The sequence below is a fragment of the Oncorhynchus tshawytscha genome, linkage group LG05 (assembly GCF_018296145.1).
Source record: "Oncorhynchus tshawytscha isolate Ot180627B linkage group LG05, Otsh_v2.0, whole genome shotgun sequence".
In the NCBI taxonomy this organism is placed as follows: Eukaryota; Metazoa; Chordata; class Actinopteri; order Salmoniformes; family Salmonidae; genus Oncorhynchus; species Oncorhynchus tshawytscha.
The window spans coordinates 39,263,421-39,289,302 of NC_056433.1; the positions used below are offsets into that span (position 1 = coordinate 39,263,421).

At 42.7% G+C, this 25,882-nt stretch overlaps 1 protein-coding gene across 3 annotated transcripts in view; it reads left to right on the forward strand.

Annotated features, from left to right (window-relative positions):
* Nucleotides 1-25,882, forward strand: part of stxbp5a (syntaxin binding protein 5a (tomosyn)) — a 157,198-nt gene that overhangs the window by 88,487 nt on the left and 42,829 nt on the right. For all 3 annotated transcript variants that reach the window (XM_042321893.1, XM_042321894.1, XM_042321895.1), the window contains exons 6-7: nt 10,573-10,636; nt 11,799-11,882. In XM_042321893.1, the coding sequence (XP_042177827.1) occupies nt 10,573-10,636; nt 11,799-11,882 (148 nt within the window). The remainder of the gene's footprint in view (nt 1-10,572; nt 10,637-11,798; nt 11,883-25,882) is intronic.

Below are 25,882 nucleotides of genomic sequence, written 5' to 3' on the forward strand. Positions count from 1 at the left end.
AGTAAGTTGTGGTCAAGATTAGACTAGGCATAGTGAAGAACAGTACAACCAATTTACCAGACCAAAGAGTATGTGACATACAGTAGTGGGGATAGTGGGGACATTACAAAGCCAGTCATCACCATCCCTGTAGTCATCACATTAAACCAGTCATCATAGCCCAGCTCAGTTTCCCAGATCAGAATCAGGTGTGGGTGAGGATAGTACAATTTGCCTATTAGCTATCCTCCCTCTCTCACTATCTCTGTGTGGAGAGTATAGCAACAATGGCTAGCTAGGTTCTGTTCTGTGCTTCAGTGTATGGTAAACATCCCCAGGCCAAGCCCCTGCTATTTAAAGACTGCATTTAGTAACCACACCTCTGGCTCTGGGCCTAGCCTGGAACTACACTGTATGTGTGACTTACTCCCCGCCTCTTGTACTGTCACCCACAACGGGGAGGAGGCCAGGTCATGTGTGAATGAGAACATGCAATGGAAAAGGTGTGTGTTATGAGTCATAGTCAGGGATGTGGTCCGTGTGTACAAGGGAAAACTATAACAGGAGTAAAGGACAGCCTAAGGCCCACTATGACACACAGTTCATGTTAACACCAGAGGGTGTTCTCGCTCCCGCTTTTCCCTTCCCCCACTTTATTCCTAGCTTTTGCTAACTCTCTGTGTGTGTGTGCCTCACAGGAAGTTGGTGGCACCTTAATTGGGTAGGATGGGCTCGTGGGAATGGCTGGAGTGGAATGAGTGGAACGGTATCAAATACATGTTTCCCATGTGTTTGAATCCATTCCATTGACTCCGTTCCAGCGATTATAATGAGCCATCCTCCCCTCAGCAGCCTCCACTGGTGTGTGTGTATATGAAAATGCATAATTCAGTCAAGACTTACCAATTTCCCTGCATCCTGAGTGTAAGTGTGAGAGAGCCCCGTGCAGTCAGGGTTTTCCGACGTGGCTAGAGGGTAGCATTCGGAATTTTGGATGAAAAGCATGCCCAAATTAAACGGCCTGCTACTCGGGCCCAGAAGATATGATGTGCATATAACTGGTAGATTTGGATGGAAAACACTCTAAAGTTTCCAAAACTGTTAAAATAGTGTTTCTGAGTATAACATTTTTGGCAGGCGAAAACCTGAGAAGTAGTTTTCTTTTCAATGCCATTACAGTATCCATTGACTTAGGACTCAATTTGCAGTTCCTATGCCTTCCACTAGATGTCAACAATCTTTAGAAATTGTTTCAAGCTTGTATTCTTATAAATGAGGGAGTAAGACCAGTCTGAATGAGTGGACCCTGACGTGTCACAGAGCTTTTTCATGCGCGATCCCGAGAGAGTGCATTTCTTGTTTACCTTTTATATTGACAACGTTATTGTCCGGTTGAAATATTATATATCATTTAGGCTAAAAACAACCTGAGGATTGAATATAAACATCGTTTGACATGTTTCTATGAACTTTACAGATACAATTGGGATTTTTTTGTCTGCCTGTTTTGACTGCGTTTGAGCCTGTGGATTATTGAAGAAAACGTGCGTTTTTGGATTTAAAGAGACTTTATTGAACAAAAGGAACATTTATTGAGTGAATTAATGTCTTCTGAGTGCAACCATATGAAGATCATCAAAGGTAAGAGATTCATTTTATCTCTATTTCTGAGTTTTGTAATGCTTCTGCTTGGCTGGTTACTGTTTGTAATAATTTGTCAACTGGGCTATGTTCTCAAATAATCGTAAGGTATGCTTTCGCCGTAAAGCATTTTTTAAATCTGATACCGTGGTTGGATTCACAAGAAGTTCATCTTTAAACCTATGTAAAATATGTTTTGTTTTCTGAATTTTTATAATGAGTATTTCTGTATTTGAATTTGGCGCTCTGCAATCTCACTGGATGTTGGCCAGTTGGGATGCTAGCGTCCCACATACCCTAGAGAGGCTAATCAGCCAATCCTCTAAGGGACCTAGATGATAGCAAAGCTGACCCACTAGTCCTCACACTCCACTCCATTCTTTCTTTCTATTCATTCCCCCTCTCTGACAAAATCTCTCTCTGACTCCTCTTTTTTGTTAGCTCATTGTGATAACTACACCTACAATGTACCACTTCCCCAAATACACCTACTGTTAATAGGTAGTCAAAACATATTGTGTTGGCATGTTGCCATCATTGATGGTAGCATGTTGCTAGGGGTGTTAATACCATGTTACCATAGGTCAGGGTGACTGTGTTTTCGATGTTTCAGTGTTGGATGCTTGTGTGTGTGTGTGTGTGTGTGTGTGTGTGTGTGTGTGTGTGTGTGTGTGTGTGTGTGTGTGTTTTATGTCTACAATGTAGAAAATAGTAAAAATAAAGAAAAACCCTTGAATAAGTAGGTTTGTCCAAACTTTTGACTGATAGTCAGACTGCCTGCGCATTATACTCACATCTATCTCACAAGACATCCACAAGATTGTGTCCAAGTAAGTACCTCAGTGGCCTACATGACTGTATTTAGTAAATACTAACATTATTGTGAGTGCTTATACAGGGCTATTTAGGTCTCAAGCTGACAGTATTTTCTGTTTGTTCTTACAGGAGCAGGCTATCCCGAGAAACAGACTTGGTATTTTTTTCTTTAAAGTATAGTTTCATGTAGGATGCTACATTTTTGTCCAATTGCAATTGGAAGTAGGCATAATTAAAAATAAAAAAAAACATTTATATTAGGTCATATAAATCAATATATAAATATTTATATAGCCCTTCTTACATCAGCTGATATCTCAAAGTGCTGTACAGAAACCCAGCCTAAAACCCCAAACAGCAAGCAATGCAGGTGTTGAAGCACGTTGGCTAGGAAAAACTCCCTAGAAACCAAAACCGAGGAAGAAACCTAGAGAGGAACCAGGCTATGAGGGGTGGCCAGTCCTCTTCTAGCTGTGCTGGGTGAAGATTATAACAGAATATTTTTTTTTTGTGTTTTTTTTTTGTGAAAGATGCTGTTATGCCTCAGCCTACCTCAGTCAGTTAAGTTATTTTATATGGCCTAGGCTCGGAAGAAATAGACTCCAATTAAGCCCTCTTGTTGTTTGTAAAGCCAAATTAAAATGAAGATTATTGTTGAAGTGAATTACTCGACTGGTGTAGTTTTTCCCCATCTGTTGCTGTGTGCCAATTGCTTTAAAAATGTTGCTATATTTTCAGAACCAGGTGCTGTTCAACTCCTATTGATTGTGCTGCGGTTGCAGCTTTACGTTTCAGCACCACAAAATGGTCCGCTGCCTGCTTTATTAGATAAGTTAAAATGTAACTTTTGTATTATTTAGGTAGGGTAACTTCCTTCTTGGGACATTGCATTTCGGTCTTTTTGCATTTCAGTCCTATATATTTTTATTCATGTATATTTTTTTTAAATAAAAAAATATTTAGAATAATTTGCGGGACTTTTGGGGGCCAGATAATATTGCTGGTGGGCCAGATTTGTCAGTTGGAGAACCCTAATCTATACAGTAGGCCATAATGGATTTCGGCCCAATAAGCCTGGCATATTCCCATGTTCAAGGAGCGTTCCCTTTTGATTGGGTTACTCTGCAAGTGAGGAGAGGATATTTTTCACTGCTGGCCTGCTCTCCAGGGACCATCGCATGAGCCTGAAGCCATAGACTGACCAAACTACTGTTTCTAAAAAATGAATTCAAAGGCAGTAATAAGTCATTTTCCATTTAATTTGTATTTCATTCTAAGTAAGTCACAGCCTATATGCGCAAATTTTTTGACTATAATGATGAATAGACTATACAATGAAATGTTGTTTAAATACTGAGCGCTTTGTCCCTACCAGCCTATTGTAATGCACTCACAAATGGTTCACAATGTATTTCTTTGTAGGCTATAGCCTTGAAATAATATAGCCTAAATAATAAATGGTCATTCAGTCTTAGTCTCCTTGTCTGGCTCCTGACCTATGTAGAGTGTTTATATGCTGTTTATTATAACATGTAGCCTATTTGAAATGATGTGCACTTCTTACATTCACCGTTTTCATGTTTATTCAATAATAATCATTATAATCATATGTTTTGGTTTCAATACTTCAAAAACAAATGGTCGGTCCAGGTGGTCACAAAAGTAAATGGGTGTTGGTTCAATTGTGATTTTAATGAATGGGGCAAATTTGGAGCGTCAGTATGTTTTCCTGTGAGCACACAGCGGTTTTAGGAGCGGTTGGAAAGGACATGAAGCAGGAGCAGTGGGCAAGCACCACTCCATTAGCAACGAGCAGGATTTCCAACCACTCAAATCAGCTCACATACTCTGGTGTGTGTTTTGTGTATGGTTATGCATGCATGCTGATACTATCCACTTGTGATACACACCACAGGTGGTTGATGGTCTTTGACAGTGTTTGTGTGTATGATATCCGCTATGGGACATTGGGTTTGATGGCCTAAATATGGTCTGTGAGTATATGTGTGTGTGTGAATGTGATGCATGCAATATGATACGGGCTAAAGTGAATGGCATCCATATAGAAGTCAGATTCCACTGCAGGCTCTATCCATTATGAGAGAAGTATGGGGTGTGGAATTCAGGCCTCTACATCTTGTCATTCATTTTCACACTCTTGCACAGATACAGATGTAGAGCCTTGTAGGGGCTCCTCTCAATACTTTGTTGTCGACCAAGTAAAGGGAAAAAGGACTCTGAATTGTTGGGAAAAGGAACTGTAAGTAAGCATTTAGCTGTTAGCGTACACCTATTGTTCATGATGCATGTGACAAATACATTTGGTTTGATTTGCCCTGGATGGCTGAGATAGTAAAGGAATCAACACAACTCGCCTCTAAATCAATTCTGTACACTTGACTAGATCTAGTGAGGAAAGCATCAGAGTTTTTTGCTATCACAGTGACAACCTGAAGTGAGATAGTGTGTGTGTACTAGCAGGACTGAGGAAACTACCCAGTAACCCCTCCCTCTTTAGACCTTGCAGAAGAGGTGAAACGCCCCTACTCCAGGGCAAGTATTGTACATCAACTCAATGTTACTTGTAAAACCTCTGTTGATATTTATTTTCAATTATCAAGTTTGACAGAATAAAGAAAATGATTTAGTTGTGAGCAGGGGTTTTTACCTACATTATTTTCTGATTGTTTTGTTCTGAACAGAACCATTTTTTGATGTTGTTCCATTCCACTGTAAAGTTCTGAACCAGTTCAAACCCCCAAGAGTACCAGTTTATATAGTTCCTTTCTGTTCCTTTTTTAACCTGTGAAATCAACCGTTTTTTACATTTCGCTCATTAAAATACTTCACCAATCAGTGCAGACAGAGCAGGCAAGCTAGCTGTTGACATCTTACGCCTATGGCGCAACTCAAATTTTGTGGGTGAGGAGAAAGCGAGAGAAGGCTGAGGAGGAGGCTTTGAGAGCTGGGCATCTTTTTATGACATGCTTTATTTGAATAAAATGCACAGAATTATACCTGCCAGGAGCGGCTTCAATGAAGGAACTTTGAATGTCCTTTGAGCTAGCAAGCTAACAAGCTTAAGCTAGCAAGCTAACAAGCTTGTCTGTACAGAGTAGCACCAGAATAAAAAACATATTTGACCTTTTTGTAGTTAATAAATCCAACTAGGCCTACACTGTGGTATCCTTAACTAGCATTGAAAAAATCTATCTCTATCTTCTGAATCACTCTGGTAACATCAGTATAGTAGTTAATGCTTCGGAGGGGGGAGGTAGCCTTAACATGCACACACACTTGCAAAGATTTTCAGCTTACAGGCAGACACTGGCATACGTTTCTGAGTGACACAGTGATGGCTTTGCATAGGCGCTTAGTTGCATTTTTTTTGTGGGACTTGAAAAAAATGTCTGGAACAACAACAAAAAAAACGGTTCCCATGCTTTTAAAATAATGGTTCTGTTGTGGAACAGTATATGGATCACTTTCGTTCCCGGTTTCGTTTCTGTTCCTTGAGAAATGTAACTATTTTCCGGTTTTCAGTTCTATTCCGTGAACCGCTTCCAACCCCTTCATGTAAGCATCAATTTTAGTTTATAAATATCCTCTGAATACCCAATGCACTTTTCTCCTCATTATATTTTGCCCTATAAGACTAATTAAACCCTTGCTCACCAGAATATTGCCAGAAATTGATAGAATGAATACTTCAATCTAGTTGACATTGGTAAAGTTTCCTTTATCATCTTCTTCTGTTGAAAATTTCCAAATTACTTTAATTTGTAAGGAAATAAGAAAAATGTGTGAAAGCAACCCAACATGTTTCTGATAAGATTTCAATTTGGTTTGGATGCATATTTTATGTGGTTGAAACACGATCAGCTTTTATGACGCTAATTAAGATAGCACCTCCACTCCAGTTCCCAAGTAAACATTTTGTCTACATTTGGTGTATCATTTTACAGCAAGAAATGCTTAGTTCTGGAGGAGTTAATATTAAGGCAATGTGTGAGAGTTTATAGACCTACAGTCAGTTTCCAGGTTTTAGTTTCGATCTAACCCACCTGAACAGTAGGCTACAGTTCCCTTGACGTGCCATAGGTCTATTTAAAATCCCCATCTTGTGACTGTCGAATGTGTATAGCGCCTCACAATCATCACACATAACACAGCCCGGCACTGCCATCATCCTCATTTACCACTCCACCAAATCTTTCCCAAACTACATTTCTGGCCCTCCCTTCTCTTTATGTTCAACTCTCCATTTCACAGCTTTTCTCTTCTTGAATAAAACTTTGACATTGTCATTTTTGCCTCCGTGTATTGACGTTAACTTTTCTTCCTGTTCCCAAAAGCATTTGGCGATTGGCGTGTAGGCTACTTGGCGCTTGTACAGTTAGACCTTGAGGCTTAGGTTTACGCACTAATGCCAGATAGCCTAAAATAATGAAAGAAAAACCTCAAGAAGCCTATAGGTATAAATCACACTTTTTTCATTCAACCCATTTAATGACCCTAAACCCATCCATCCCGTGGATATAACCGCGGGGTCTGCGGGGTCTGAGTCAACCCGCACATCACTTTGTTTGTGTGTGTGTGTGTGTGTGCTTGCCTCTGTGTGGGTGCTGTATGTTTTCAGGAGGCTGTCTGCACTCTGCCCATCCTGCCTCTGTTGCCATGGTGATCCCTTCTCCAAAACCTTGCCCTTTCCTGTGTGTATGTTTGTGTGCACGTGTGCGTGTGCCTGTGTGTGCAGCAGGGAATGGGTTGGTTTTTAAATAACAGTGAGACAGTGGCGAGGGGTATTAGATGAATAAACAACTCCAGCTGCAGTAACACTAAGGTAATAACAGTATTAGGTTAACACTGCTGAATATAGACCCGGGCAGCTATGGGTTTTGTCCTTATTCTCCTAGTCATAGCTTCCTTTCCTCTCTTCATCCTCTATGTTAGCCGTGATGTCCGTCTTAGGCCTGGGTGAAGAGGGGTTAGATTGATAGATGCTATTGTTACTGCCATTGGCATAAGGAGAGGAGAGAGGACAGAGAGAGAGAGCTAAATGTGTATTCTCATAGAGAGAGGGGGAGGCAGGGAGATGGAGACTGAGATGGAGATACGGAGAAAGAGAGACACACACACTGTGGGCAAGCGGGGAGCTACAAAGGAAGTAGCAGGACCATGGTCAGCTCCAGAGGGCTAGAGAGGCCAAGGTCAGTCAGCCCAATGGGCAGCTCTACAGTCACCAGCTGGGGCTGGGGATTCAACACCAATATTACCCAGTCCAGGTTCTGCAACCAATTGGCACCTGGAATAGGTCCCACCTGTCCCTCATTACACCAAATGGGTATAAGTAGAGGTGCAGTCACTCGGGCGCTTGGGCAGACAGGCAGAGGGTACATCTAGACTTCAGAAGAACCGGATTGAATATGATAAGCACCTCGATCCAACAACAAAGAAGATTCTAGGCAATGTTTGACTCACCAAAAGTCGGAAGTTTACATACACTTTTCAACCACTCCAAAAATGTATTGTTAACAAACTATAGTTTTGGCTAGTTAGTTAGGACATCTACTTTGTTTATGACACAAGTAATTTTTCCAACAATTGTTTACAGGCAGATTATTTCACTTATAACTCACTGTATCACAATTCCAATGGGTCAGAAGTTTAAATACACTAAGTTGACTGTGCCTTTAAACAGCTTGGAAAATTCCAGAAAATGATGTCATGGCATTAGAAGCTTCTGATAGGCTAATTGACATCATTTGAGTCAATTAGAGGTGTACCTCTGGATGTATTTCAAGGCCTACCTCTTTGTTTGACATCATGGAAAAATCAAAAGAAATCAGCCAAGACCTCAGAAAAAAATTGTAGACCTCTACAAGTCTGGTTCATCTTCATCAGAAGAAACTCCCAGGAATCCCAGTTTGACAATAAATTACTGATTTGTTCCATAAAGTTCCATAAAGTCCATCATTTATGTCCAAATAGCCACGTTGTTAGCGTATTAAGCCCAGTAATCCATCTTCATGAGGCGCAAGCACTTCATCCAGACAAAAACTCGAAAAGTTCTGTTACAGGTCGCAGAAACAAGTCAAACGATGTATGGAATCAATATTTAGGATGTTTTTAACATAAAACATCAATAAGCTTCCAATGGGAGAATTCCTATGTCTGAAGAAAAGCACTGGAATGAGAGGTAACTCTGTCGGGAGCGCGCGTCACGAGCCTGAGACACTCTTTCCTATCCAATACTAATAATAATATGCATATATTAGCACCTGGGACAGAGTAGGAGGCAGTTCACTCTGGGCACGCTATTCATCCAAAAGTGAAAATGCTGCCCCCTATCCCTAAAAGGTTATAAACACCATGGGACCACGCAGCCGTCATACTGCTCAGGAAGGAGATGCATTCGGTCTCCTAGAGATGAATATATTTTTGTGCAAAAAGTGCAAATCAATCCCAAAATAACAGCAAAGGACCTTGTGAAGATGCTGGAGGAAACGTATCTATATCCACAGTAAAACGAGTCCTACATCGACATAACCTGAAAGGGCACTCAGCAAGGAAGAAGCCACTGCTCCAAAACCACCATTAAAAAAAGCCAGACTATGGTTTGCAACTGAACATGGGGACAAAGATCGTATGAGTTGGAGAAATGTCCTCTGGTCTGATGAAACAAAAATGTAACTGTTTGGCCATAATGACCATCATTATGTTTGGGGGAAAAAGGGGGAGGCTTGCAAGTCGAAGAACACCATCCCAATCGTGAAGCACGGGGGTGGCAGCATCATGTTGTTGGGGTGCTTTGCTGCAGGAGGGACTGGTGCACTTCACAGAATAGATGGCATCATGAGGCAGGAAAATTAGGTGGATATATTGAAGCAACATCTCAAGACATCAATCAGGAAGTTAAAGCTTGGTCGCAAATGGGTCTTCCAAATGGACTATGACCTCAAGCATTCTTCCAAAGTTGTGGCAAAATAGCTTAAGGACAACAAAGTCAAGGTATTGGAGTTGCCATCACAAAGCCCTGACCTCAATCCTATAGAAAATGTGTGGGCAGAACTTAAAAAGTGTGTGTGAGCAAGGAGGCCTATAAACCTGACTCAGTTACACCAGCTCTGTCAGGAGGAATGGGACAAAATTCATCCAACTTATTGTGGGAAGCTTGTGGAAGGCTACCCGAAACGTTTGACCCAATTTAAAGGCAATGCTACCAAATACTAATTGAGTGTATGTCAACTTCTGACCCACTGGGAATGTGATGAAAGAAATAAATGCTGAAATAAATCATTCTCTCTACTATTATTCTGACATTTCACATTCTTCAAATAAAGTGGTGATGCTAACTGAGCTAAGACAGGGAATCTTTACTAGGGTTAAATTTCAGGAATTGTGAAAAACTGAGTTTAAATGTATTTGGCTAAGGTGTATGTAAACTTCTGACTTCAACTGCATCTCTCTCTTCATTTTATTGTCCCCCAAAGGAAGAGGATCCATGCTGCGTCCCGTGCAGCACGTCATCCAGCTCAAGTTGAGAGCAAGGGGTTGAAACCCCGGACTCATCTCTCTCTCTCTCTTTTGTTCATTAACACAGGCGGTCCGAGGAGCCCCCACGCCGGACGCAGAGTGACCCACCCGTTACCTGAGAGGCCTTTCCATTGTATTTCTCCCCTCCCCATTCCCCACAACCTTAATTAAAGAACAACTTTGGTTAGAGCACCGCAAAACGGTCTCCCGCTGTCTTATTTTATTGTGAGTTTCACCTCTGACTCCCCTAGGCTGCCACAACACACACTACAGTAGACACTCAGAGGGGACTGACAGCCATCCATCTATCCTGTCAGTAAGCTCTTGTCTTTGAAAGAGGACTCTCAGGGCTTCAGCAGTTAGCCCTGTCCTTCCCAATGCTCTGTTTTAAAGGAACTAAGTTCCTTTAGATGCTCTAAGCTAAATGAATGTCCTCTGTCCAAGGTGATCTACATGATGTGTGTGAACTCTGCACACGTAATACTACCTCACCTCTCTGATGTATATGACTTCCCTTTGATGCTGCTGAAGTGAATGTCATTTCTCACCTCTCTTTTCTTCTTATTTGCGCTCTCTCTTCCTTTTCTCTTCCTCTAACAGATCCTCCAAGGCCCACCCAGGTCCTGTGGTCCACATAAGTGACAACCCCATGGATGAGGGAAAGGTATAGAGTGTCTCTCTGCCCACATATTGTGTACATTACATCTACGCGTGTGTATCGTTCCTTGTTGTTAATGTTGAAGAGTGTGCCATGCCCCCCGCCATCGATGAGTCTGCAGACAGGCAGAAAGTCAGAGAGAAAGTCAGTCATGTGGGTGATGTTATAAAACATTATCGGTTTAGCCTTTATGAAACATTATTGGTTTAGCCTTTATAAAACATTATCGGTTTAGCCTTTATAAAACATTATAGGTTTAGCCTTTTTAAAACATTATAGGTTTAGTCTTTATAAAACATTATAGGTTTAACCTTTATAAAACATTATAGGTTTAGTCTTTATAAAACATTACAGGTTTAGCCTTTATAAAACATTACAGGTTTAGCCTTTATAAAACATTATAGGTTTAGTCTTTATAAAACATTATAGGTTTAGCCTTTATAAAACATTATAGGTTTAGCCTTTATGAAACATTAGAGGTTTAGCCTTTATGAAACATTAGAGGTTTAGCCTTTATGAAACATTAGAGGTTTAGCCTTTATAGAACATTAGAGGTTTAGCCTTTATGAAACATTAGAGGTTTAGCCTTTATAAAACATTAGAGATTTAGCCTTTATGAAACATTAGAGGTTTAGCCTTTATGAAACATTAGAGGTTTAGCCTTTATGAAACATTATAGCTAGCTGGATCATTATTTATATTTTATTTGAAAACACAAATAATTGCTTTTGATAGATGAATGACTTGTGAGCCACAGTTGTTCACATGTTTGTCTATCAATTACCTGTGTTTTTGTACTCATGGTACAAGAGGAGCTAAGTTCTAAAGAATAACATAAATAATGATTTATCATTTGATTTAATTGAAAAGAGTCCATTGTTTGCAATACGTTGATAATATCAACTTTAGAGTGGGGGAGGCATGGTTTGGTTAACCGATATCAATAAAACATTTAACAAAATGCACTTATTTTTCTTGTAGTTGGTTTAGAACCAAGGTCAAAAGGCGACTCCTATAAGCTGTGAATCCTGTATGCATTGTCTTTCATCCCCCCCCATCCCACCACAGCCTGCCGTGTGAATGTTGAGCATATTATTCCTTCTCTGACGTGGGTCATCTTCTCACCGGGGCCAAATCTCACTAGCTGCCTGTCACTTTTTCATTCCAGCTTATAATTGGATATGAGTCTGGGATCGTGGTCTTGTGGGATCTGAAATCAAAGAAGGCAGACTACCGGTACACTTATGACGAGGTAGGCACCATCTCCCACAATGCCTTTCAGTGCCTCTCTTCCAGTGATCTGGGGAATGCATGAAAATACTAGAAGAGGAATCAAATATTAATTAACTGCTTTGTATAAATAGATGTGTGCTGTATATACAGTATGTGTGTGTTTCTTTGTGTGTGTGTGTACTGTGTGCTTGTATGCCATATACATTGTTTGCCTTTGAGAGATTACATCAAATGGCTTTAGAGTCTGTGGAGGACTAGAGATGTAGTGGAGGCATGTACCTACTCTGATACCTACTCTACACCCACACAGGTACACACACAAACACACACACACACACACACACACACATTAATACCTACTCGACATACACCAACACTCGTCTCAGCCGTCTGTGTTGTTGTGTGGGTCTGATGTGACATGTTCATCAGTGATCTAAGCCGCTCAGCGCTGGAGAGAAGAGAAGGCTTGTCTTGGCTCACCGCAGGCTCATTTTAGGAAATGGAAAAGGACGTCTCTGTCTCACATCACTGTGGGATATAAAATAGGGATTCTTGGCATAGAAAATTCTGAGTCTGTGTGATGGTTTGAAGTGTTGTATTGGGTTTTGTCGGCTGATATTGAAGAAGGAAGAGAACAGGATTGTTTGGTGTTTGTCTGTACCTGTACCCATACTGAGTTACAAGAGATGGGGAAACCAATACTACAGTAGGCTACACACAGTGTGTAGTCTCTTTTAGAACCACATACGCCCTGCTGATTCTCCTGTGGCCCTCATTTTGTACTATAGAGGGTCGGCCATTTGATAAAAGTATTATTTTACTTGTTTCTCCGAGGCAACATCCTTTTCTCACACACAATATCATTTCTTGGTTGTATCTCATCTCCAGCCTCATAATACTCAAGTTAAGAACGCGTCAGAAACCCTGATGCCCAAACTTGCAGTAGAGGTTTATTAAGCGGATTGAGTGGTTTTTTACAAAGACACACACAGAGACAGAGTCAGGCTTACAGTAATGAGTTTATGTGAAGACCTGTTCTTCTGTTCACCTCATTGACAGTGTTGTGGCACCGTAAACCCTCTACGATAAAAAGACTCTCCCTCTGTGTTGACTCTCCCTGCTGAAGCGAATGCTCCCCCTTTCTTGTGCTTTCTGTCTGTTTTTCTCTCCTCTCCTCTCTGCTTCTCTCTCTCTCTCTCTCTCTCTCTCTCTCTCTTTCTGTTGTTCTGTCAGTCTCTCAATTCAATTCAATTTGCTTTATTGGCAAGCTTACTTTGGATATTTACAATATTAAGATCATAAGAATCAAAATTGTCAACGGGACAACAGTAACAACAATAAACAAGAGTCAAAATAACCATACATTGAACAATAACAATAAGCATACAATAGAGGACATGTGCAGGTTGATTGGTCTGTCAGACACTGTCCCTCATCTTATCGCATGCAGCAATGTAGTGCGCTGCCAACCCACAGCTCTCCCACAGCGTCCTCCCCCAACAGGATGGGTAGCCTATTCTCATCAGAGAGGTCTTTGAAACCTGGTTTTATATTTTTTATATTTTGTCAGGAAATGCAGCTCTGTCTCAGGTTCTGCTGTGGTGCCGTGGTTGCAGAGCCTTACCTCTACTTGGAGCCAGGTTTTCCTGTGTCTACCCTTCTCAATGGCAAGGCTGTGCTCACTGAGCCTGTACTTTGTCAAGGTTTTTCTAAGGTTTTGATCAGTAACCATGGTCAAATAGTTAGCCATGGTGTACTGTCGATTTAGGGCTAGATAGCATTTTGCTTTGTGCTTGTACTTGTGTTTCCCAATAAGCAATGTAGTTTTGTTTTAATTGTGTAATTTGTTTTATTCTGATTGATTGGATGTTCTGGCCCTGAGGCTTCAGTGTGTTAGTAGAAAAGGTTTGTGAACTCAGCCCCAGGACCAGCTGGATGCATACAGGGCTTGATAATGATATTGTCACGCCCTGGTCTAAGTATTTTGTGTTTTTCTTCATGTATTGGGTCAGGCCAGGGTGTGGCATGGAGGTTTTTGTATTGTGGTGTGTTTTGTCTTGGGGTTTTGGTGTGTGTGTATTGGGATTGTAGCTAGTGGGGTTATCTAGCAAAGTCTATGGCTGTCTGGAGTGGTTCTCAATCAGAGGCAGGTGTTTATCGTTGTCTCTGATTGGGAACCATATTTAGGCAGCCATATTCTTTGAGTTTGTCGTGGGTGATTGTCCTTAGTGTCTTTGGTCCTGTCTCTGTGTTAGTTTACGCAAGTATAGGCTGTTTTGGTTTTCGTTACTTTATAGTGTTTGTATTTAGATTCGTGTTACGTTTGTTGAATAAACATGGATCGCAATCTACACGCTGCATTTTGGTCCGACTCTCCTTCACCACAAGAGAACCGTAACAGATATGAGAGGGGGTCACTGTATTTTAGATGTTTCCAAAACTTAATAGCTCTTTGAGTTTTTATTATTAGTGGATATTGGCCTAATTCTGCCCTGCATGCATTGTTTGTAGTTTTCCTCTTGACATGTAGGACAATCTTACAGAACTCTGCATGCAGGGTTTCAATGGGGTGTTTGTCCCATTTGGTGAAATCTTGTTTTGCAGGTGAACCTCACAACTCGCTGGCATAAAATGCAATTGGTTCAATGACACATTAAAATTTGGCTAAAACTAATTGAATAGGTATTTAAATTTGAATTTGTTTTTTTAATAGCGAAGAATGCCCTGTGTGCTTTCTCTCTCAGTTCATTCACTGCATCATTATGGTGTCCAGTTGAGCTTATTTTTAAACCTAAGTAATTGTAGTGTGTGCACTACTCTATATATTTTGTACCAATAGAGAACTTTGGTCTAATTCTCTGAGATCTGGATATTCTCTGGAAAATCATTATTTTAGTCTTTATTTTAATTTCAGAGCCCAGGTCTGGCAGTACTGCTCTAACAGATCCAGGCTCTGCTGTAGGCCATGTGCTGTTGGTGACAGCAGGCATAGGTCATCTGCGAAGAGTAGGCATTTAATCTCTGAATTGTGGAGACTAACATCAGGGGCTGAGGATTTTTCTAGAATAGTGGCCAATTCGTTGATGTAAATATTGAAGAGTGCAGGGCTCAGATTGCAACCCTGGCGAAGGCCCCACCCCTGGTTAAAGAATTATGTAATTCTCTTGCCTATTTTAATGATGCACATATTGCCAGTATACATTGATTTAATTATGTCATATGTTTTACCCCCTACACCACTCTTAATAACTTTGTAGAACAGTCATGTATGCCAAATAAAATCAAATGCTTTTTTGAAGTTGATAAAGCAAGCGTATATTTTGGTATTATTTTGGTGGACATGTTTATCTATCAGGGTGTGTAGGGTGTAAATATGATCAGTCATGCAATGTTTTGGTATAAATCCAATTTGGCTTTTACTCAAGACATTGTGCTTATTATGGAAGTTTAGAACTCTTACATTTATAATACTACAGAAAACCTTCCCCAGGTTACTGTTCACACAAATGCCTCTGTAATTGTTAGGGTCAAATTGGCCTCCGTTCTTAAAGACTGGGGTTAGGAGTCCTTGATTCCAGATAACCTACACTCAGGATCAAATTAAACAGTTTTAATATAGGCAATTGAAATTTTGCACTAGTGAGTTTGTGCATCTCATTTAGGATGTCATCAGGTCCACATGCTTTTTTACATTTGAGGGCCTGAAGTTTCTTATTGAGCTCCTGGTCAGTAATTGGGGAGTCCAGTGGATTTTGATTGTCCTTTATAGGTTTTTCTAATGCATTCAACTTTTCATGAATTTGCCATTGCTCTGCATTTGTGTCAATTTGAACGGTGTTGTAGAGTGTTTTAAAATGGGTTGTCCATATGTCACCATTTTGTATAATTTTGCTAATTCCTGTTGTTTAGATTTTGGGGGGGATTTTCCAATTTTGCCAGAGGTTGTTTGTGTTTATGGACTCCTCAATTAGCGTCAGCTGCTTGCTGTTGTACTCGGCTTTTTTTGTTTCTGAGTGTACGTTTATAGAGTTTTTAAGTCTCACAGTAATGAAGGCGTAATTCACCATTATTTGGGATAGTGTTGGATAGTGTTCTAAGTTTGTTCCTTATAATTTGACAATCTGCATCAAACCAGGTGTCATATGTGGTCTTTTTTGTTTTGTTTGTATCAATTTCAGTTGTGCTTCTTTTGCCATTTGCCTGAATATATAGTTCATGTTTTTTACTGCTAGATTGATGCCTTCTTTACTGTGAGTGAATGTGGTATCCAGAAAGTTATCTAAGACTGTTTGGATATTTTGGTTCCAGGTTGCTTTCTGGTATTCTTCTGTGCTGTTTTGGGCCCATCTGTATGAATTTCTGATGTTGTACAGCTTACTGGGCTGTGAATGTGTGGTTGTTTCATGTCTGTTCTTTTGAGGAACAACGTAATTTGGCTGTGATCAGACAGAGGTGTTAGTGGCTTGACAGTGAATGAGCTGAGAGAGAAAGGGTCAATGTCTGTAATCATATAGTCTACTGTGCTGTGGCCAAGAGGTGAGCAGTAGGTGAATCTCCCCAAAGAGTCCCTCCGTAACCTACCATTGACAAAATACAGACCCAGGCTTCTACGGAGCTGCAACAGTTCCCTTCTGTTTTTGTTGATGGTGCTGTCACTGTTGTTTCTATGGGGAAGATTAAGGCAGTTAGAAACAGTATGGCCTGTATAAAGCTGTCCCCTCGTGTGGTCGTTATATCAGGTAGTGTTCCTGTGTGTGCGCATTTGTGTCCCCACAGATGAGCACATCTCCCTGGGCCTGGAAATGGTACATTTCCTCCTCAAGGGTGGGGAAGCTCTCCTCTGAGTAATATGGGGATTCTGAGGGGGGGGATATATATTGCGCAAAGGAACACATCTTTTTCTGTCAGTACAAGTTATTTTTTCAGTTTGAACCAAATGTGATATTTACCAATTTTGAGGGGATCAATTAGATTTTGTAGTTCGGATTTGTACCAAATGATCAGTCCTCCAGAGTCTCTGCCTCTATTGACAGAGCTGTGTTTCTGTGATGACACAATTGCCTTTCTGTAGCCTGTGGGACAATGAGTGACAGTGTCTGCCTTACACCATGTCTCCTGCAGAATGATGACGTCAACATCTTTAAGATTTTTATTGAACTCCAGTGCTAAACTCTTCAATCCAAAGGTTGATGAGTTTAGGCCCCGAATGTTCCACATGAATAGCAGTCAGAAATAAGAATAGAAATACAGTAACTATTAAGTTGTTAAGAGTGAGATAAACAGGATAACAGCTAACATTTTTTCTGTTATATATACTCCTATTCATTGAACAAGTAAACTTGTAGTACAATAGGTGTGTGTGTGTGTGTGTGTGTGTGTGTGTGTGTGTGTGTGTGTGTGTGTGTGTGCGTGTGCGTGTTTAGTGCAGTTTAGTGCCTTATGTATTGGAGGGTCTGTTTAACCTCACTCAATCCTACAGGGTTCTCCTGTCCTCTGACGACCTCTGCGTAGGTGTGCTGGTCCTGCTGTTGGGCCCTGTAGAGTGGAGGAGGGCCAGTTCTGGGCCATTGGGCTTCCTCTCTGGTCTGGTAGAGATGGTGGTCTGGTAGTAGGGGTAGTAGGCTGGGCCCAGTCCAGTCTGGCTATGCCGATGGAAGTGGTGGTGCTCTGGTGGTGGATGGGGCCTGTGGGGTGTGCTAGGTCTGGTGTGGCGTAGAGGGGGCCTGGGGCTCCTTGGTGGTGCAGTTTGGTAGGGGTCTCTGGGTGGTCCTCTGTCCATTGCGGCATGGGGTGTTTGTCTACCAAGTGCCATACCCTTTAGAGACTTGGCAAACATCCCTACTGTCTGCTTCCTCAGGTGGGAGTGGTCATGCAGATGCTCTGGGGTGATTGTTGGGTGGTGAGGAACGTGCATGTTCGAGAGTAGGCCACACCCTCTGGTGATGTCAGTGGTGACTTTCTGAATGGTACGGGGATGAAAGTCTTTGCGGGGCAGCAGAGTGGAGATGGTGATGTGGAAGTTGGGGAACCGCTCAGAGGCCCTCTCTGGTACTCTGTTGACCAGGCTGCCTACTCTCTCCTGCTCCTCTCGCAGGTTGTTGGTGCCGGTGTGAATAATACTGTAGCCTGGTGTGCCAAAGTCAGGCTGGGACAAGATGTGGCGTGCATCCTGTGTTTTTGGGCAATGTATTTTGCACACCTTGTGGTGGGGGAAGAGTTTATCCTCTTGGATGAATTTCCCATTTGAGTCAATGAGGATGGCCACCTCAGTGGGTTTTACCAGAGTAGTGGGTTTACGGTCTGGTGCAGGGGTACACAGGGCCTGTGTACAAGGAGGGATGTGTGGGGGTGTGTCGGGGGGGCAGAGAGCTTCTTTCTGTAGTAGGTGGCCCCATGTGAGCCTCCTTGTTGATTGGGGGTGTGGGTAAAGGGTAGTCGGTGTGGGGGTGGTGAGGGGCTATGCTACAGCACCCTTTTGATGACAGACAACTCCTTTGCCATCTTCTCCTTTACCTGTCCTAGCTCTCTCCTGATGGTGGCCTTTACCTCCTCAAGCGCTGTGGTAAGGCTCTCTCTCAGCTCCTGGACAGAGTTCTTCATCGGGGTCCTGCACTGGTTGGGTCCTGCACTGTCTCACAGCAGGCTGATGGTAGGCTGATGGTAGTGTGGTCATGGCTCTGGTGGTCGTAGGCAGGCATGGGGTAGGATATACCAGCTCCTGCTGTTGGAGTGCCTGAGGTGAGGGGAGAGGTCAGGGTGTTGTCCTTGTCTTTTTTGGTTTCCGCTGTCTTCCAGCGGTGGGGAAGGGGAAGTCCCGCACAAAAGTCCTGAGTGCAGCCTCACTGCCCTGGAACATGAGAGTGCCATTTACCGTCAGAAACCTGTTGTCCTGGTCCTTCTCGCTGTCTGTTCTCCAAAATGTGGATTTGCCTTCCCTTGCAGATTCCTTTCTTTGTGGTATACCTTAGATGCCTGTTTTTTTATTTTACTACGCAAGTCAGTTAAGATCAAATTCTTATTTTCAATGACGGCCTAGGAACAGTGGGTTAACTGCCTGAACGACAGATTTGTACCTTGTCAGCTCGGGGATTTGAACTTGCATCCTTCCAGTTACTAGTCCAACGCTCTAACCACTAGGCTACCCTGGTTACAGCTGTATGCCAGGCAGTAGTGTTGTCTGTGTAAAATAACAGGTTTGTAACAGTCCTGTTGTGTGAGCAGTCGGCAAACAAAGTGTCCGGGTTCTCCCTCAGAATTCTGTGTTTAAACTGATTCTTCCCATTCTCTGATTTGATTTCTGCTGGAAATGTAAAAAAAAAAAAAAAAAAAAAAAAAAAAGGGGGGGGTCTCTCCCTCTCTGTTGCTGCTGGTGCTGCCTCAGTGGCCATGTTGCTATGGTTCTCACTAGTAAACAGTTGGAGCTAGATGAATATGGCTAGCACAATTCAAATTGGTCTTTTAACTCACTCTCTGTCAATCTCTCTCTTTCTCTCTCTCTTTCCCTCCCCCCTCCTTCCTTCTCCCCTGGGTGAGATGATATCTCGGTCTCCTTTCCCTGGTCCTAAGGCTTACATAGTGATCCTCCTTGGCAGCCATGTTGTTTTCTCCTGGGAGTGGTTGTGTCTCTCCTCTCCAACCCTGTAGTAACCCCTCCCCAGAGGCTGGCTGCTCTACAGCTGCTGACTCTGTACTTTGTAGCTCATTAACACTGGGGAAAACATCACAGTATCTACATCTCTGCCATGCTGTGGCATTACAGCTGATGTGGTCGTGTCATCGCCTGCTGCTAATGACTAATTCAGGGTCAGATCTATGTTCATCAGTCTGAACCCTAGGTATTAAGAGCTGAACATTAAAGCTGCCCTTGGATAATTGTTCTGTACTGTAGAATAGACTATGGATGAGATGTAGTTATGATGACTATATTGTGAGTCGGATGATAATGCTTGATTCCTGGATCGACAAATAGTATTTCCTGCCAAATAATAGGTTTTGTGCTATTTGCAGAGCTACACCTCCCCCACCAAACATACATGCGCAACCATCTTGTCAACAGCTTGTGTCAATTACAGAACATTTCCTAGGTTTTTCTACCTGCAGCAACACTGGTGGATAATGCTGGTACTAACGGTAAAAGCCCAGTGCCTCCATTTCCACACCAAAAATGCACGGCCCTAAGTATAGGACACAGATCATAGAGTAACGGACATATGGAATAAAGCTTGCAGCATAGGGTAGAGGACATTGGATGTGGCCTAGTCCTTACATTTCTCTAGTCGCGTGAGGACATCTTCTATAACCTCACTAATTACAGTAAACTCTCTCCATCTTTGTCACACCTAACCACAGTGTGTATGTATAGGAATTCCAACACCCTCAAACAGCTGATCATTCTTCCTCCCCTTGCGTCTTTCTCCCTGTCATGGCTCAGTGCTGTCTCTGCGGGTGCAGTGACTGTGAGCACCAGAGAGAAGATGGAGATGGAGAGAGCATCAGTCACCTCAGCCCTGCTCTGTCTGACTAAGTGCCTCAGCCTGATGAATAGCCTGCCAACACAGGAGCCTGCCTCAGATTTCTATATCCCTCTCTTTCTCCCTATCTTTTTTCACTCCTTCTCTCATTTTGTCACTCTCTCGAAATGTAAACTATACACAATTCAAATTGCTCCTGTTGAAGGTCGTACACAGGGGGTGCTAATGGGACACTTGGCAGATGTGGTATTAACTGCTCTCCCAGTTCCAGCCCCTGCATCCAGCGACTCGAGGGAGGTCTGTCAAATGCTCAGTTATGTGGTTGGCCAGGGACCTTATCTCAGCTCACTTAACAAATAGCTGCAGATGACCCTACTGTATGCCTGTTCGCTCTTATGGGTACGAGCAGAATAGCTTCTCTGACTTTAAATCTGGTAGTGGGCTTGGTTAAAAAAATTGACACAATTGATATTTGGGTACAGGACTCGTGTCTTGACATTCTGGTTCTCTTGAAAACATGGCCTCTTAAGGATCTGCCCCTTTTTAAAAAATGTTTTGGCCTAAAATTACATTCCCAAATCTAACTGCCTGTAGCTCAGTCCCTGAAGCATGGATATGCATATTATTGGTACCATTTGAAAGGAAACACTTTGAAGTTTGTGGAAATGTGAAAGGAACGTAGGAGAATATAACACAATATATCTGGTAAAAGATGATACAAAGAAAAAAACAACCGTTCTTTTTTTTATTTTTTTACCATCATATTTGACATGCAAGAGAAATGCCATAATGTATTATTCCTGCCCAGATCCAATTAAGATTTTGGCCACTAGATGGCAGCAGTGTATGTGCAAAGTTTAAGACTGATCTAATGCACCCTTGCATTTCTGTTCAAAATGTTGTATCAAGACTGCCCAAATGTGCCTCATTTGTTTATTAATAACTTTTCATGTTCAAAATTGTGGACTCTCAAACCATAGCGTGGTATTCTTTCACTGTAATAGTTATACTGTAAATTGGACAGTGCAGTTATATTAACAATAATTTAAGCTTTCTGCCAGTATCAGATATGTCTATGTCTTGGAAAACGTTAGCTCAACCGTCCCGTGGAAGGGACACCGATACTGAAGAAGTTTTAGGTGATTCTGTATCTGATAAAGACATTGAAGTAAATTATTATAATGTGTTTAGATGTGGCAGATTACAGAAAGGGGGAGGAGTGGCCATATATGTCAAAACTAAATATTTCTGTTCCCAAGAAATTTGAGCTCCTGGCTGTAGATGTGTCCATAAACCAGAATACACATTTATTTGTTGCTGCCCTCCTGTAGCCATGGCAGATGCTAATGGTGCGTTGACTCTCACTCAACATCAAGGAAACAAAGGAGATGATCATGGACTTCAGGAAACATCAGAGGGAGCACCCCCTATACACATCAACTGGACAGCAGTGGAGAAGGTGGAAAGTTCTGGGGCATACATATCACTGACAAACTGAAATGGTCCACCCACGCAGACAGTGTTGTGAAGAAGGCGCAACATCGCCTCTTCAACCTCAGGAGGCTGAAGAAATGTGGCTTGTCACCTAAAACCCTCACAAACCTTTACAGGTGCACAATTGAGAACATCCTGTCGAGCTGCATCACCGCCTAGTACATCAACTGCACCACCCACAACCACAGGGCTCTCCAGAGGGTGGTGTGGTTTGCAAACTACTTGCCCTCCAGGACACCTACAGCACCCGATGTCACAGGAATGCCAAAAAGATCAAGAAGGACAACAACCAGACGAGCCACTGCCTGTTCACCCGCTATCATCCAGAAGGCAAGGTCAGTACAGGTGCATCAAAGCTGGGACTGAGAGACTGAAAAACTGCTTTTATCTCAAGGCCATCAGTGTTAAATAGCCATCACTAGCACAGAGATGCTGCTGCCTACAATACACAGACTTGAAATCATTGGCCACTTTAATAAATGGAACAGTAGTCACTTTAATAATGTCACTTTCATAATGTTTACACATATTGCATTACTCATTTCAAATGTACAGTTGAAGGCATATGTTTACATACACTTAGGTTGGAGTCATTAAAACTTGTTTTTCAACCACTCCACAAATTTCTTGTTAACAAACTATAGTTTTGGAAAGTTGGTTAGAACATCTACTTTATGCATGACACAAGTCATTTTTACAACGATTGTTTACAGACAGATTATTTCACTTTTAATTCACTGTATCACAATTACATACACTAAGTTGACTGTGCTTTTAAACAGCTTGGAAAATTCCAGAAAATTATGTCATGGCTTTAGAAGCTTCTGATATGCTGATTGACATAATTTGAGTCAATTGGAGGTGTACCCATGGATGTATTTCAAGACCTACCTTCTATACGCAGTGCCTCTTTGCTTGACATTGTTGGAAAATCAAAAGAAATCAGCCAAGACCTTAGAAAAAGAATTGTAGACCTCCACAAATCTGGTTTATCCCTGGGAACAATTTTCAAATGCCTGAAGGTACCATGTTCATCTGTACAAACAATAGTACAAAAGTATAAACACCATGGGACCACGCAGCCATCATACAGCTCAGGAAGGAGACGCATTCTGTCTCCTAGATATTAACATATTTTTGTGCAAAAAGTGCAAATCAATCCCAAAACAATAGCAAAGGACCTTGTGAAGATGCTGGAGGAAACAGGTACAAAAGTATCTATATCCACAGTAAAATGAGCAAGGAAGAAACCAATGCTCCAAAACCGCCATTAAAAATCCAGACTACGGTTTGCAACTGCACATGGGAACAAAGATCATACGATTTGGAGAAATGTCCTCTGGTCTGGTGAAACAAAAATAGAACTGTTTGGCCCATTCAGCAACCTGCCCAGATCAGCGTTGCCCGTTTGTCCCTCATTTGTCCCTCCCTGCGTGGCTTCCTACTACAGTGCTCCTTCTACTTTTTGCACCAGTTGGGAGCTCCGACCACCAAGAGGTTCAAAGTTGCCATGGTTATTTCTCTACTGACTGGGCAGGCATTGGAATGGGCCACGGGCAGCTGGGAGAGAGGAGGAGCTGGATTCGAATGAGGGCTTCATGGCTCGGTTCAGAGGTATCTTCGATCATCCACCGGAAGGCAGAGATGGGGGTGAGCGCCTACTCCAAATACAGCAGGAGGATCAGACTGCTGCCGAGTATGCGCACACCTTCCGGACAATAGCAGCATCAAGAGGACTGCATGAGGAGGTTCAGATGGAACTGGCCTGTCGAGACAACAACCTCTCCTTGGACGCACTCATCGCGATGGCCATCCGTCTGGATAACCTTCTTCGGGAGTGTCGGCACTCTCATCGCTTCTCTCCTTCCCTCAGTGAACACTTTGGATTAGAGCCTAAACCCATGGAGATAGGGGTCACAAGCCTCCCCATGACGGAGACAGCTGGGGCTCTGTCTCTATTGTGGTCAAGCAGGGCACCAGCTCCAGCAGTGTCCAATACTTCCCAACTCTGGATCCACAAGAGCAGAGGGATTGTCACGTGATCTTCCACCTCCTGGGGCAGGTGTAAGTATCCCTTCTTCATCACTTTCTGACAAACCCTTTTTGGTGATGATCACACTAATTGACTGTCCCTCATGTACTGTTTCTACAGCATTAGTGGATTCTGGTGGCACAAGGAACTTTATAGACCAGACCCTTACCTCCTCTCTCAACATCACCTCATACCCGCTCTCCTCTCCTTTTCCAATTCAAGCCCTCGATAATCGGCCATTAGGTGCCGAGACCATCACACACATCACCAAACCACTCACCCTCACTGTGGAGTCCATCCACCAGGAGAGCATCCCGTAAATTAATCTCCAGAGCACCAGCTCACAAGATAATCCTCAGTCTCCCTTGGCTTCAACGCCACAACCCCACCATCTCATGGTCGATGATGAAAATCACAGACTGGTCACCCGAATGCCGGAGGACCTGCTTCCCCCTTCCCTGTGGTTCCACGTTGGTTGAGAGTCCTGTGGTTGCCCTTCAGCCCAATATCCCGAAGGTATACCAGGACCTGCGAGAGGTATTTTCCAATTCCCGCACCACCTGTCTCCCTCCTCATCACCCCTGGGACTGTGCCATCAACCTGCGAGCAGGCTCTGTGCCCCCGCACAGACCCATCTACCCTCTGTCGGTGGCTGAAACCAAGGCCATGGAGGAGTACATCCATGAAGCGCTCCAACAAGGTTTCATCCGCACGTCCACTTCTCCTGCATCGGCAGGTTTCTTCTTCGTGGCCAAAAAGGATGAAAGGATGGTGGACTCAATTAATCATCACCAAGTACCGTTACCCTCTCCCGTTGGTGCTGGCAGCCATCGAACAGCTCCGCGGGGCCTGGTTCTTTACCAAGTTGGACCTGCAGAGTGCATACGATCTCATCCGTATCCGGGAGAGGGATGAATGGAAGACCGCTTTTAGCCCAATATCTGGTGGAGTACTTCGTGATGCCATTTGGCTTTGCCAATGCTCCAAGTGTTCCAGGCATTCATCAATGAGTTCTTTCGGCACATGCTCAGATGCCAGGTGGTTGTGTATATCGACGTCATCCTGGTCTACTCGGTTTCCTTGGAGGATCATATTGCTCATGTCCTAGTGATTCTCGAACGCCTCCTGGCTAACCACCTGTTTGTCATGGCTGAGAAGTGCCAGTTTCACATGGAGGCTGTCTCCTTCCTACGCTAACAAATCAGCCCGCAAGGAGTGAAGATGGATGTCAAGAAGGTATTCTGGACATTCTGGATCCCAACATCATCCGTGATTTCCATCTTCGCCGCCCGGACAGGCCCGCTCCTCATCGTCGGGGCCGTCCCTCTGGCCAGCGTCGTCCTGTGGCTGGAGCCCCGCGTCTGGGGGTAATGTCACGTCTCCGGTTTACTATCCACCGGTCCTAGGAACCTTCATTACGCGCACCTGTGCTTCATCATTAGGCACACCTGTACTCCATTACCTCCCCTTTATCTGGCACTCCCGTAGGTTTTTTCCCAAGGTAGTATTGTTTCTGTTGTTCATGTCTGTCTGTACTATTTGTGACTCACCACCTGGATTCGGTCTTGTGTAGCAAAATGTGAAATTGTGTTTTTTAAATTGGAATAAAGTAGAGACTCAGAGCTACAAAATGACACTAGCTTGAAATGAAATCACTTTCTGTCAAAATTAGAAATGTGTAATATCTGAAAATGTAGCTAGCTAACGCTAGACTATCTTACCTGTATACATCAACATGCATCATGGACGCATCTCCCTGTCAGGAATGCCATACTGCGGTTGCCCTTAGTTTGAAGATGTAATCCGGAGACAAGTGTTTTCTCCATCTCTTTAGCTATCATACTCTATTTCCATTGATCTCAAAACTTGATCCCTCAGAAAATAGAGAGGAACACTTGCAGCTCAACTACACAATACTTTAAAAAAAGGCACGTTGTACAGGATTCCCAACAGTGACTAATGAGCTCAAATAGACAGACACGTTCAATATGGCAGACCAATCCTTTCTCCTCTCTCGGCATG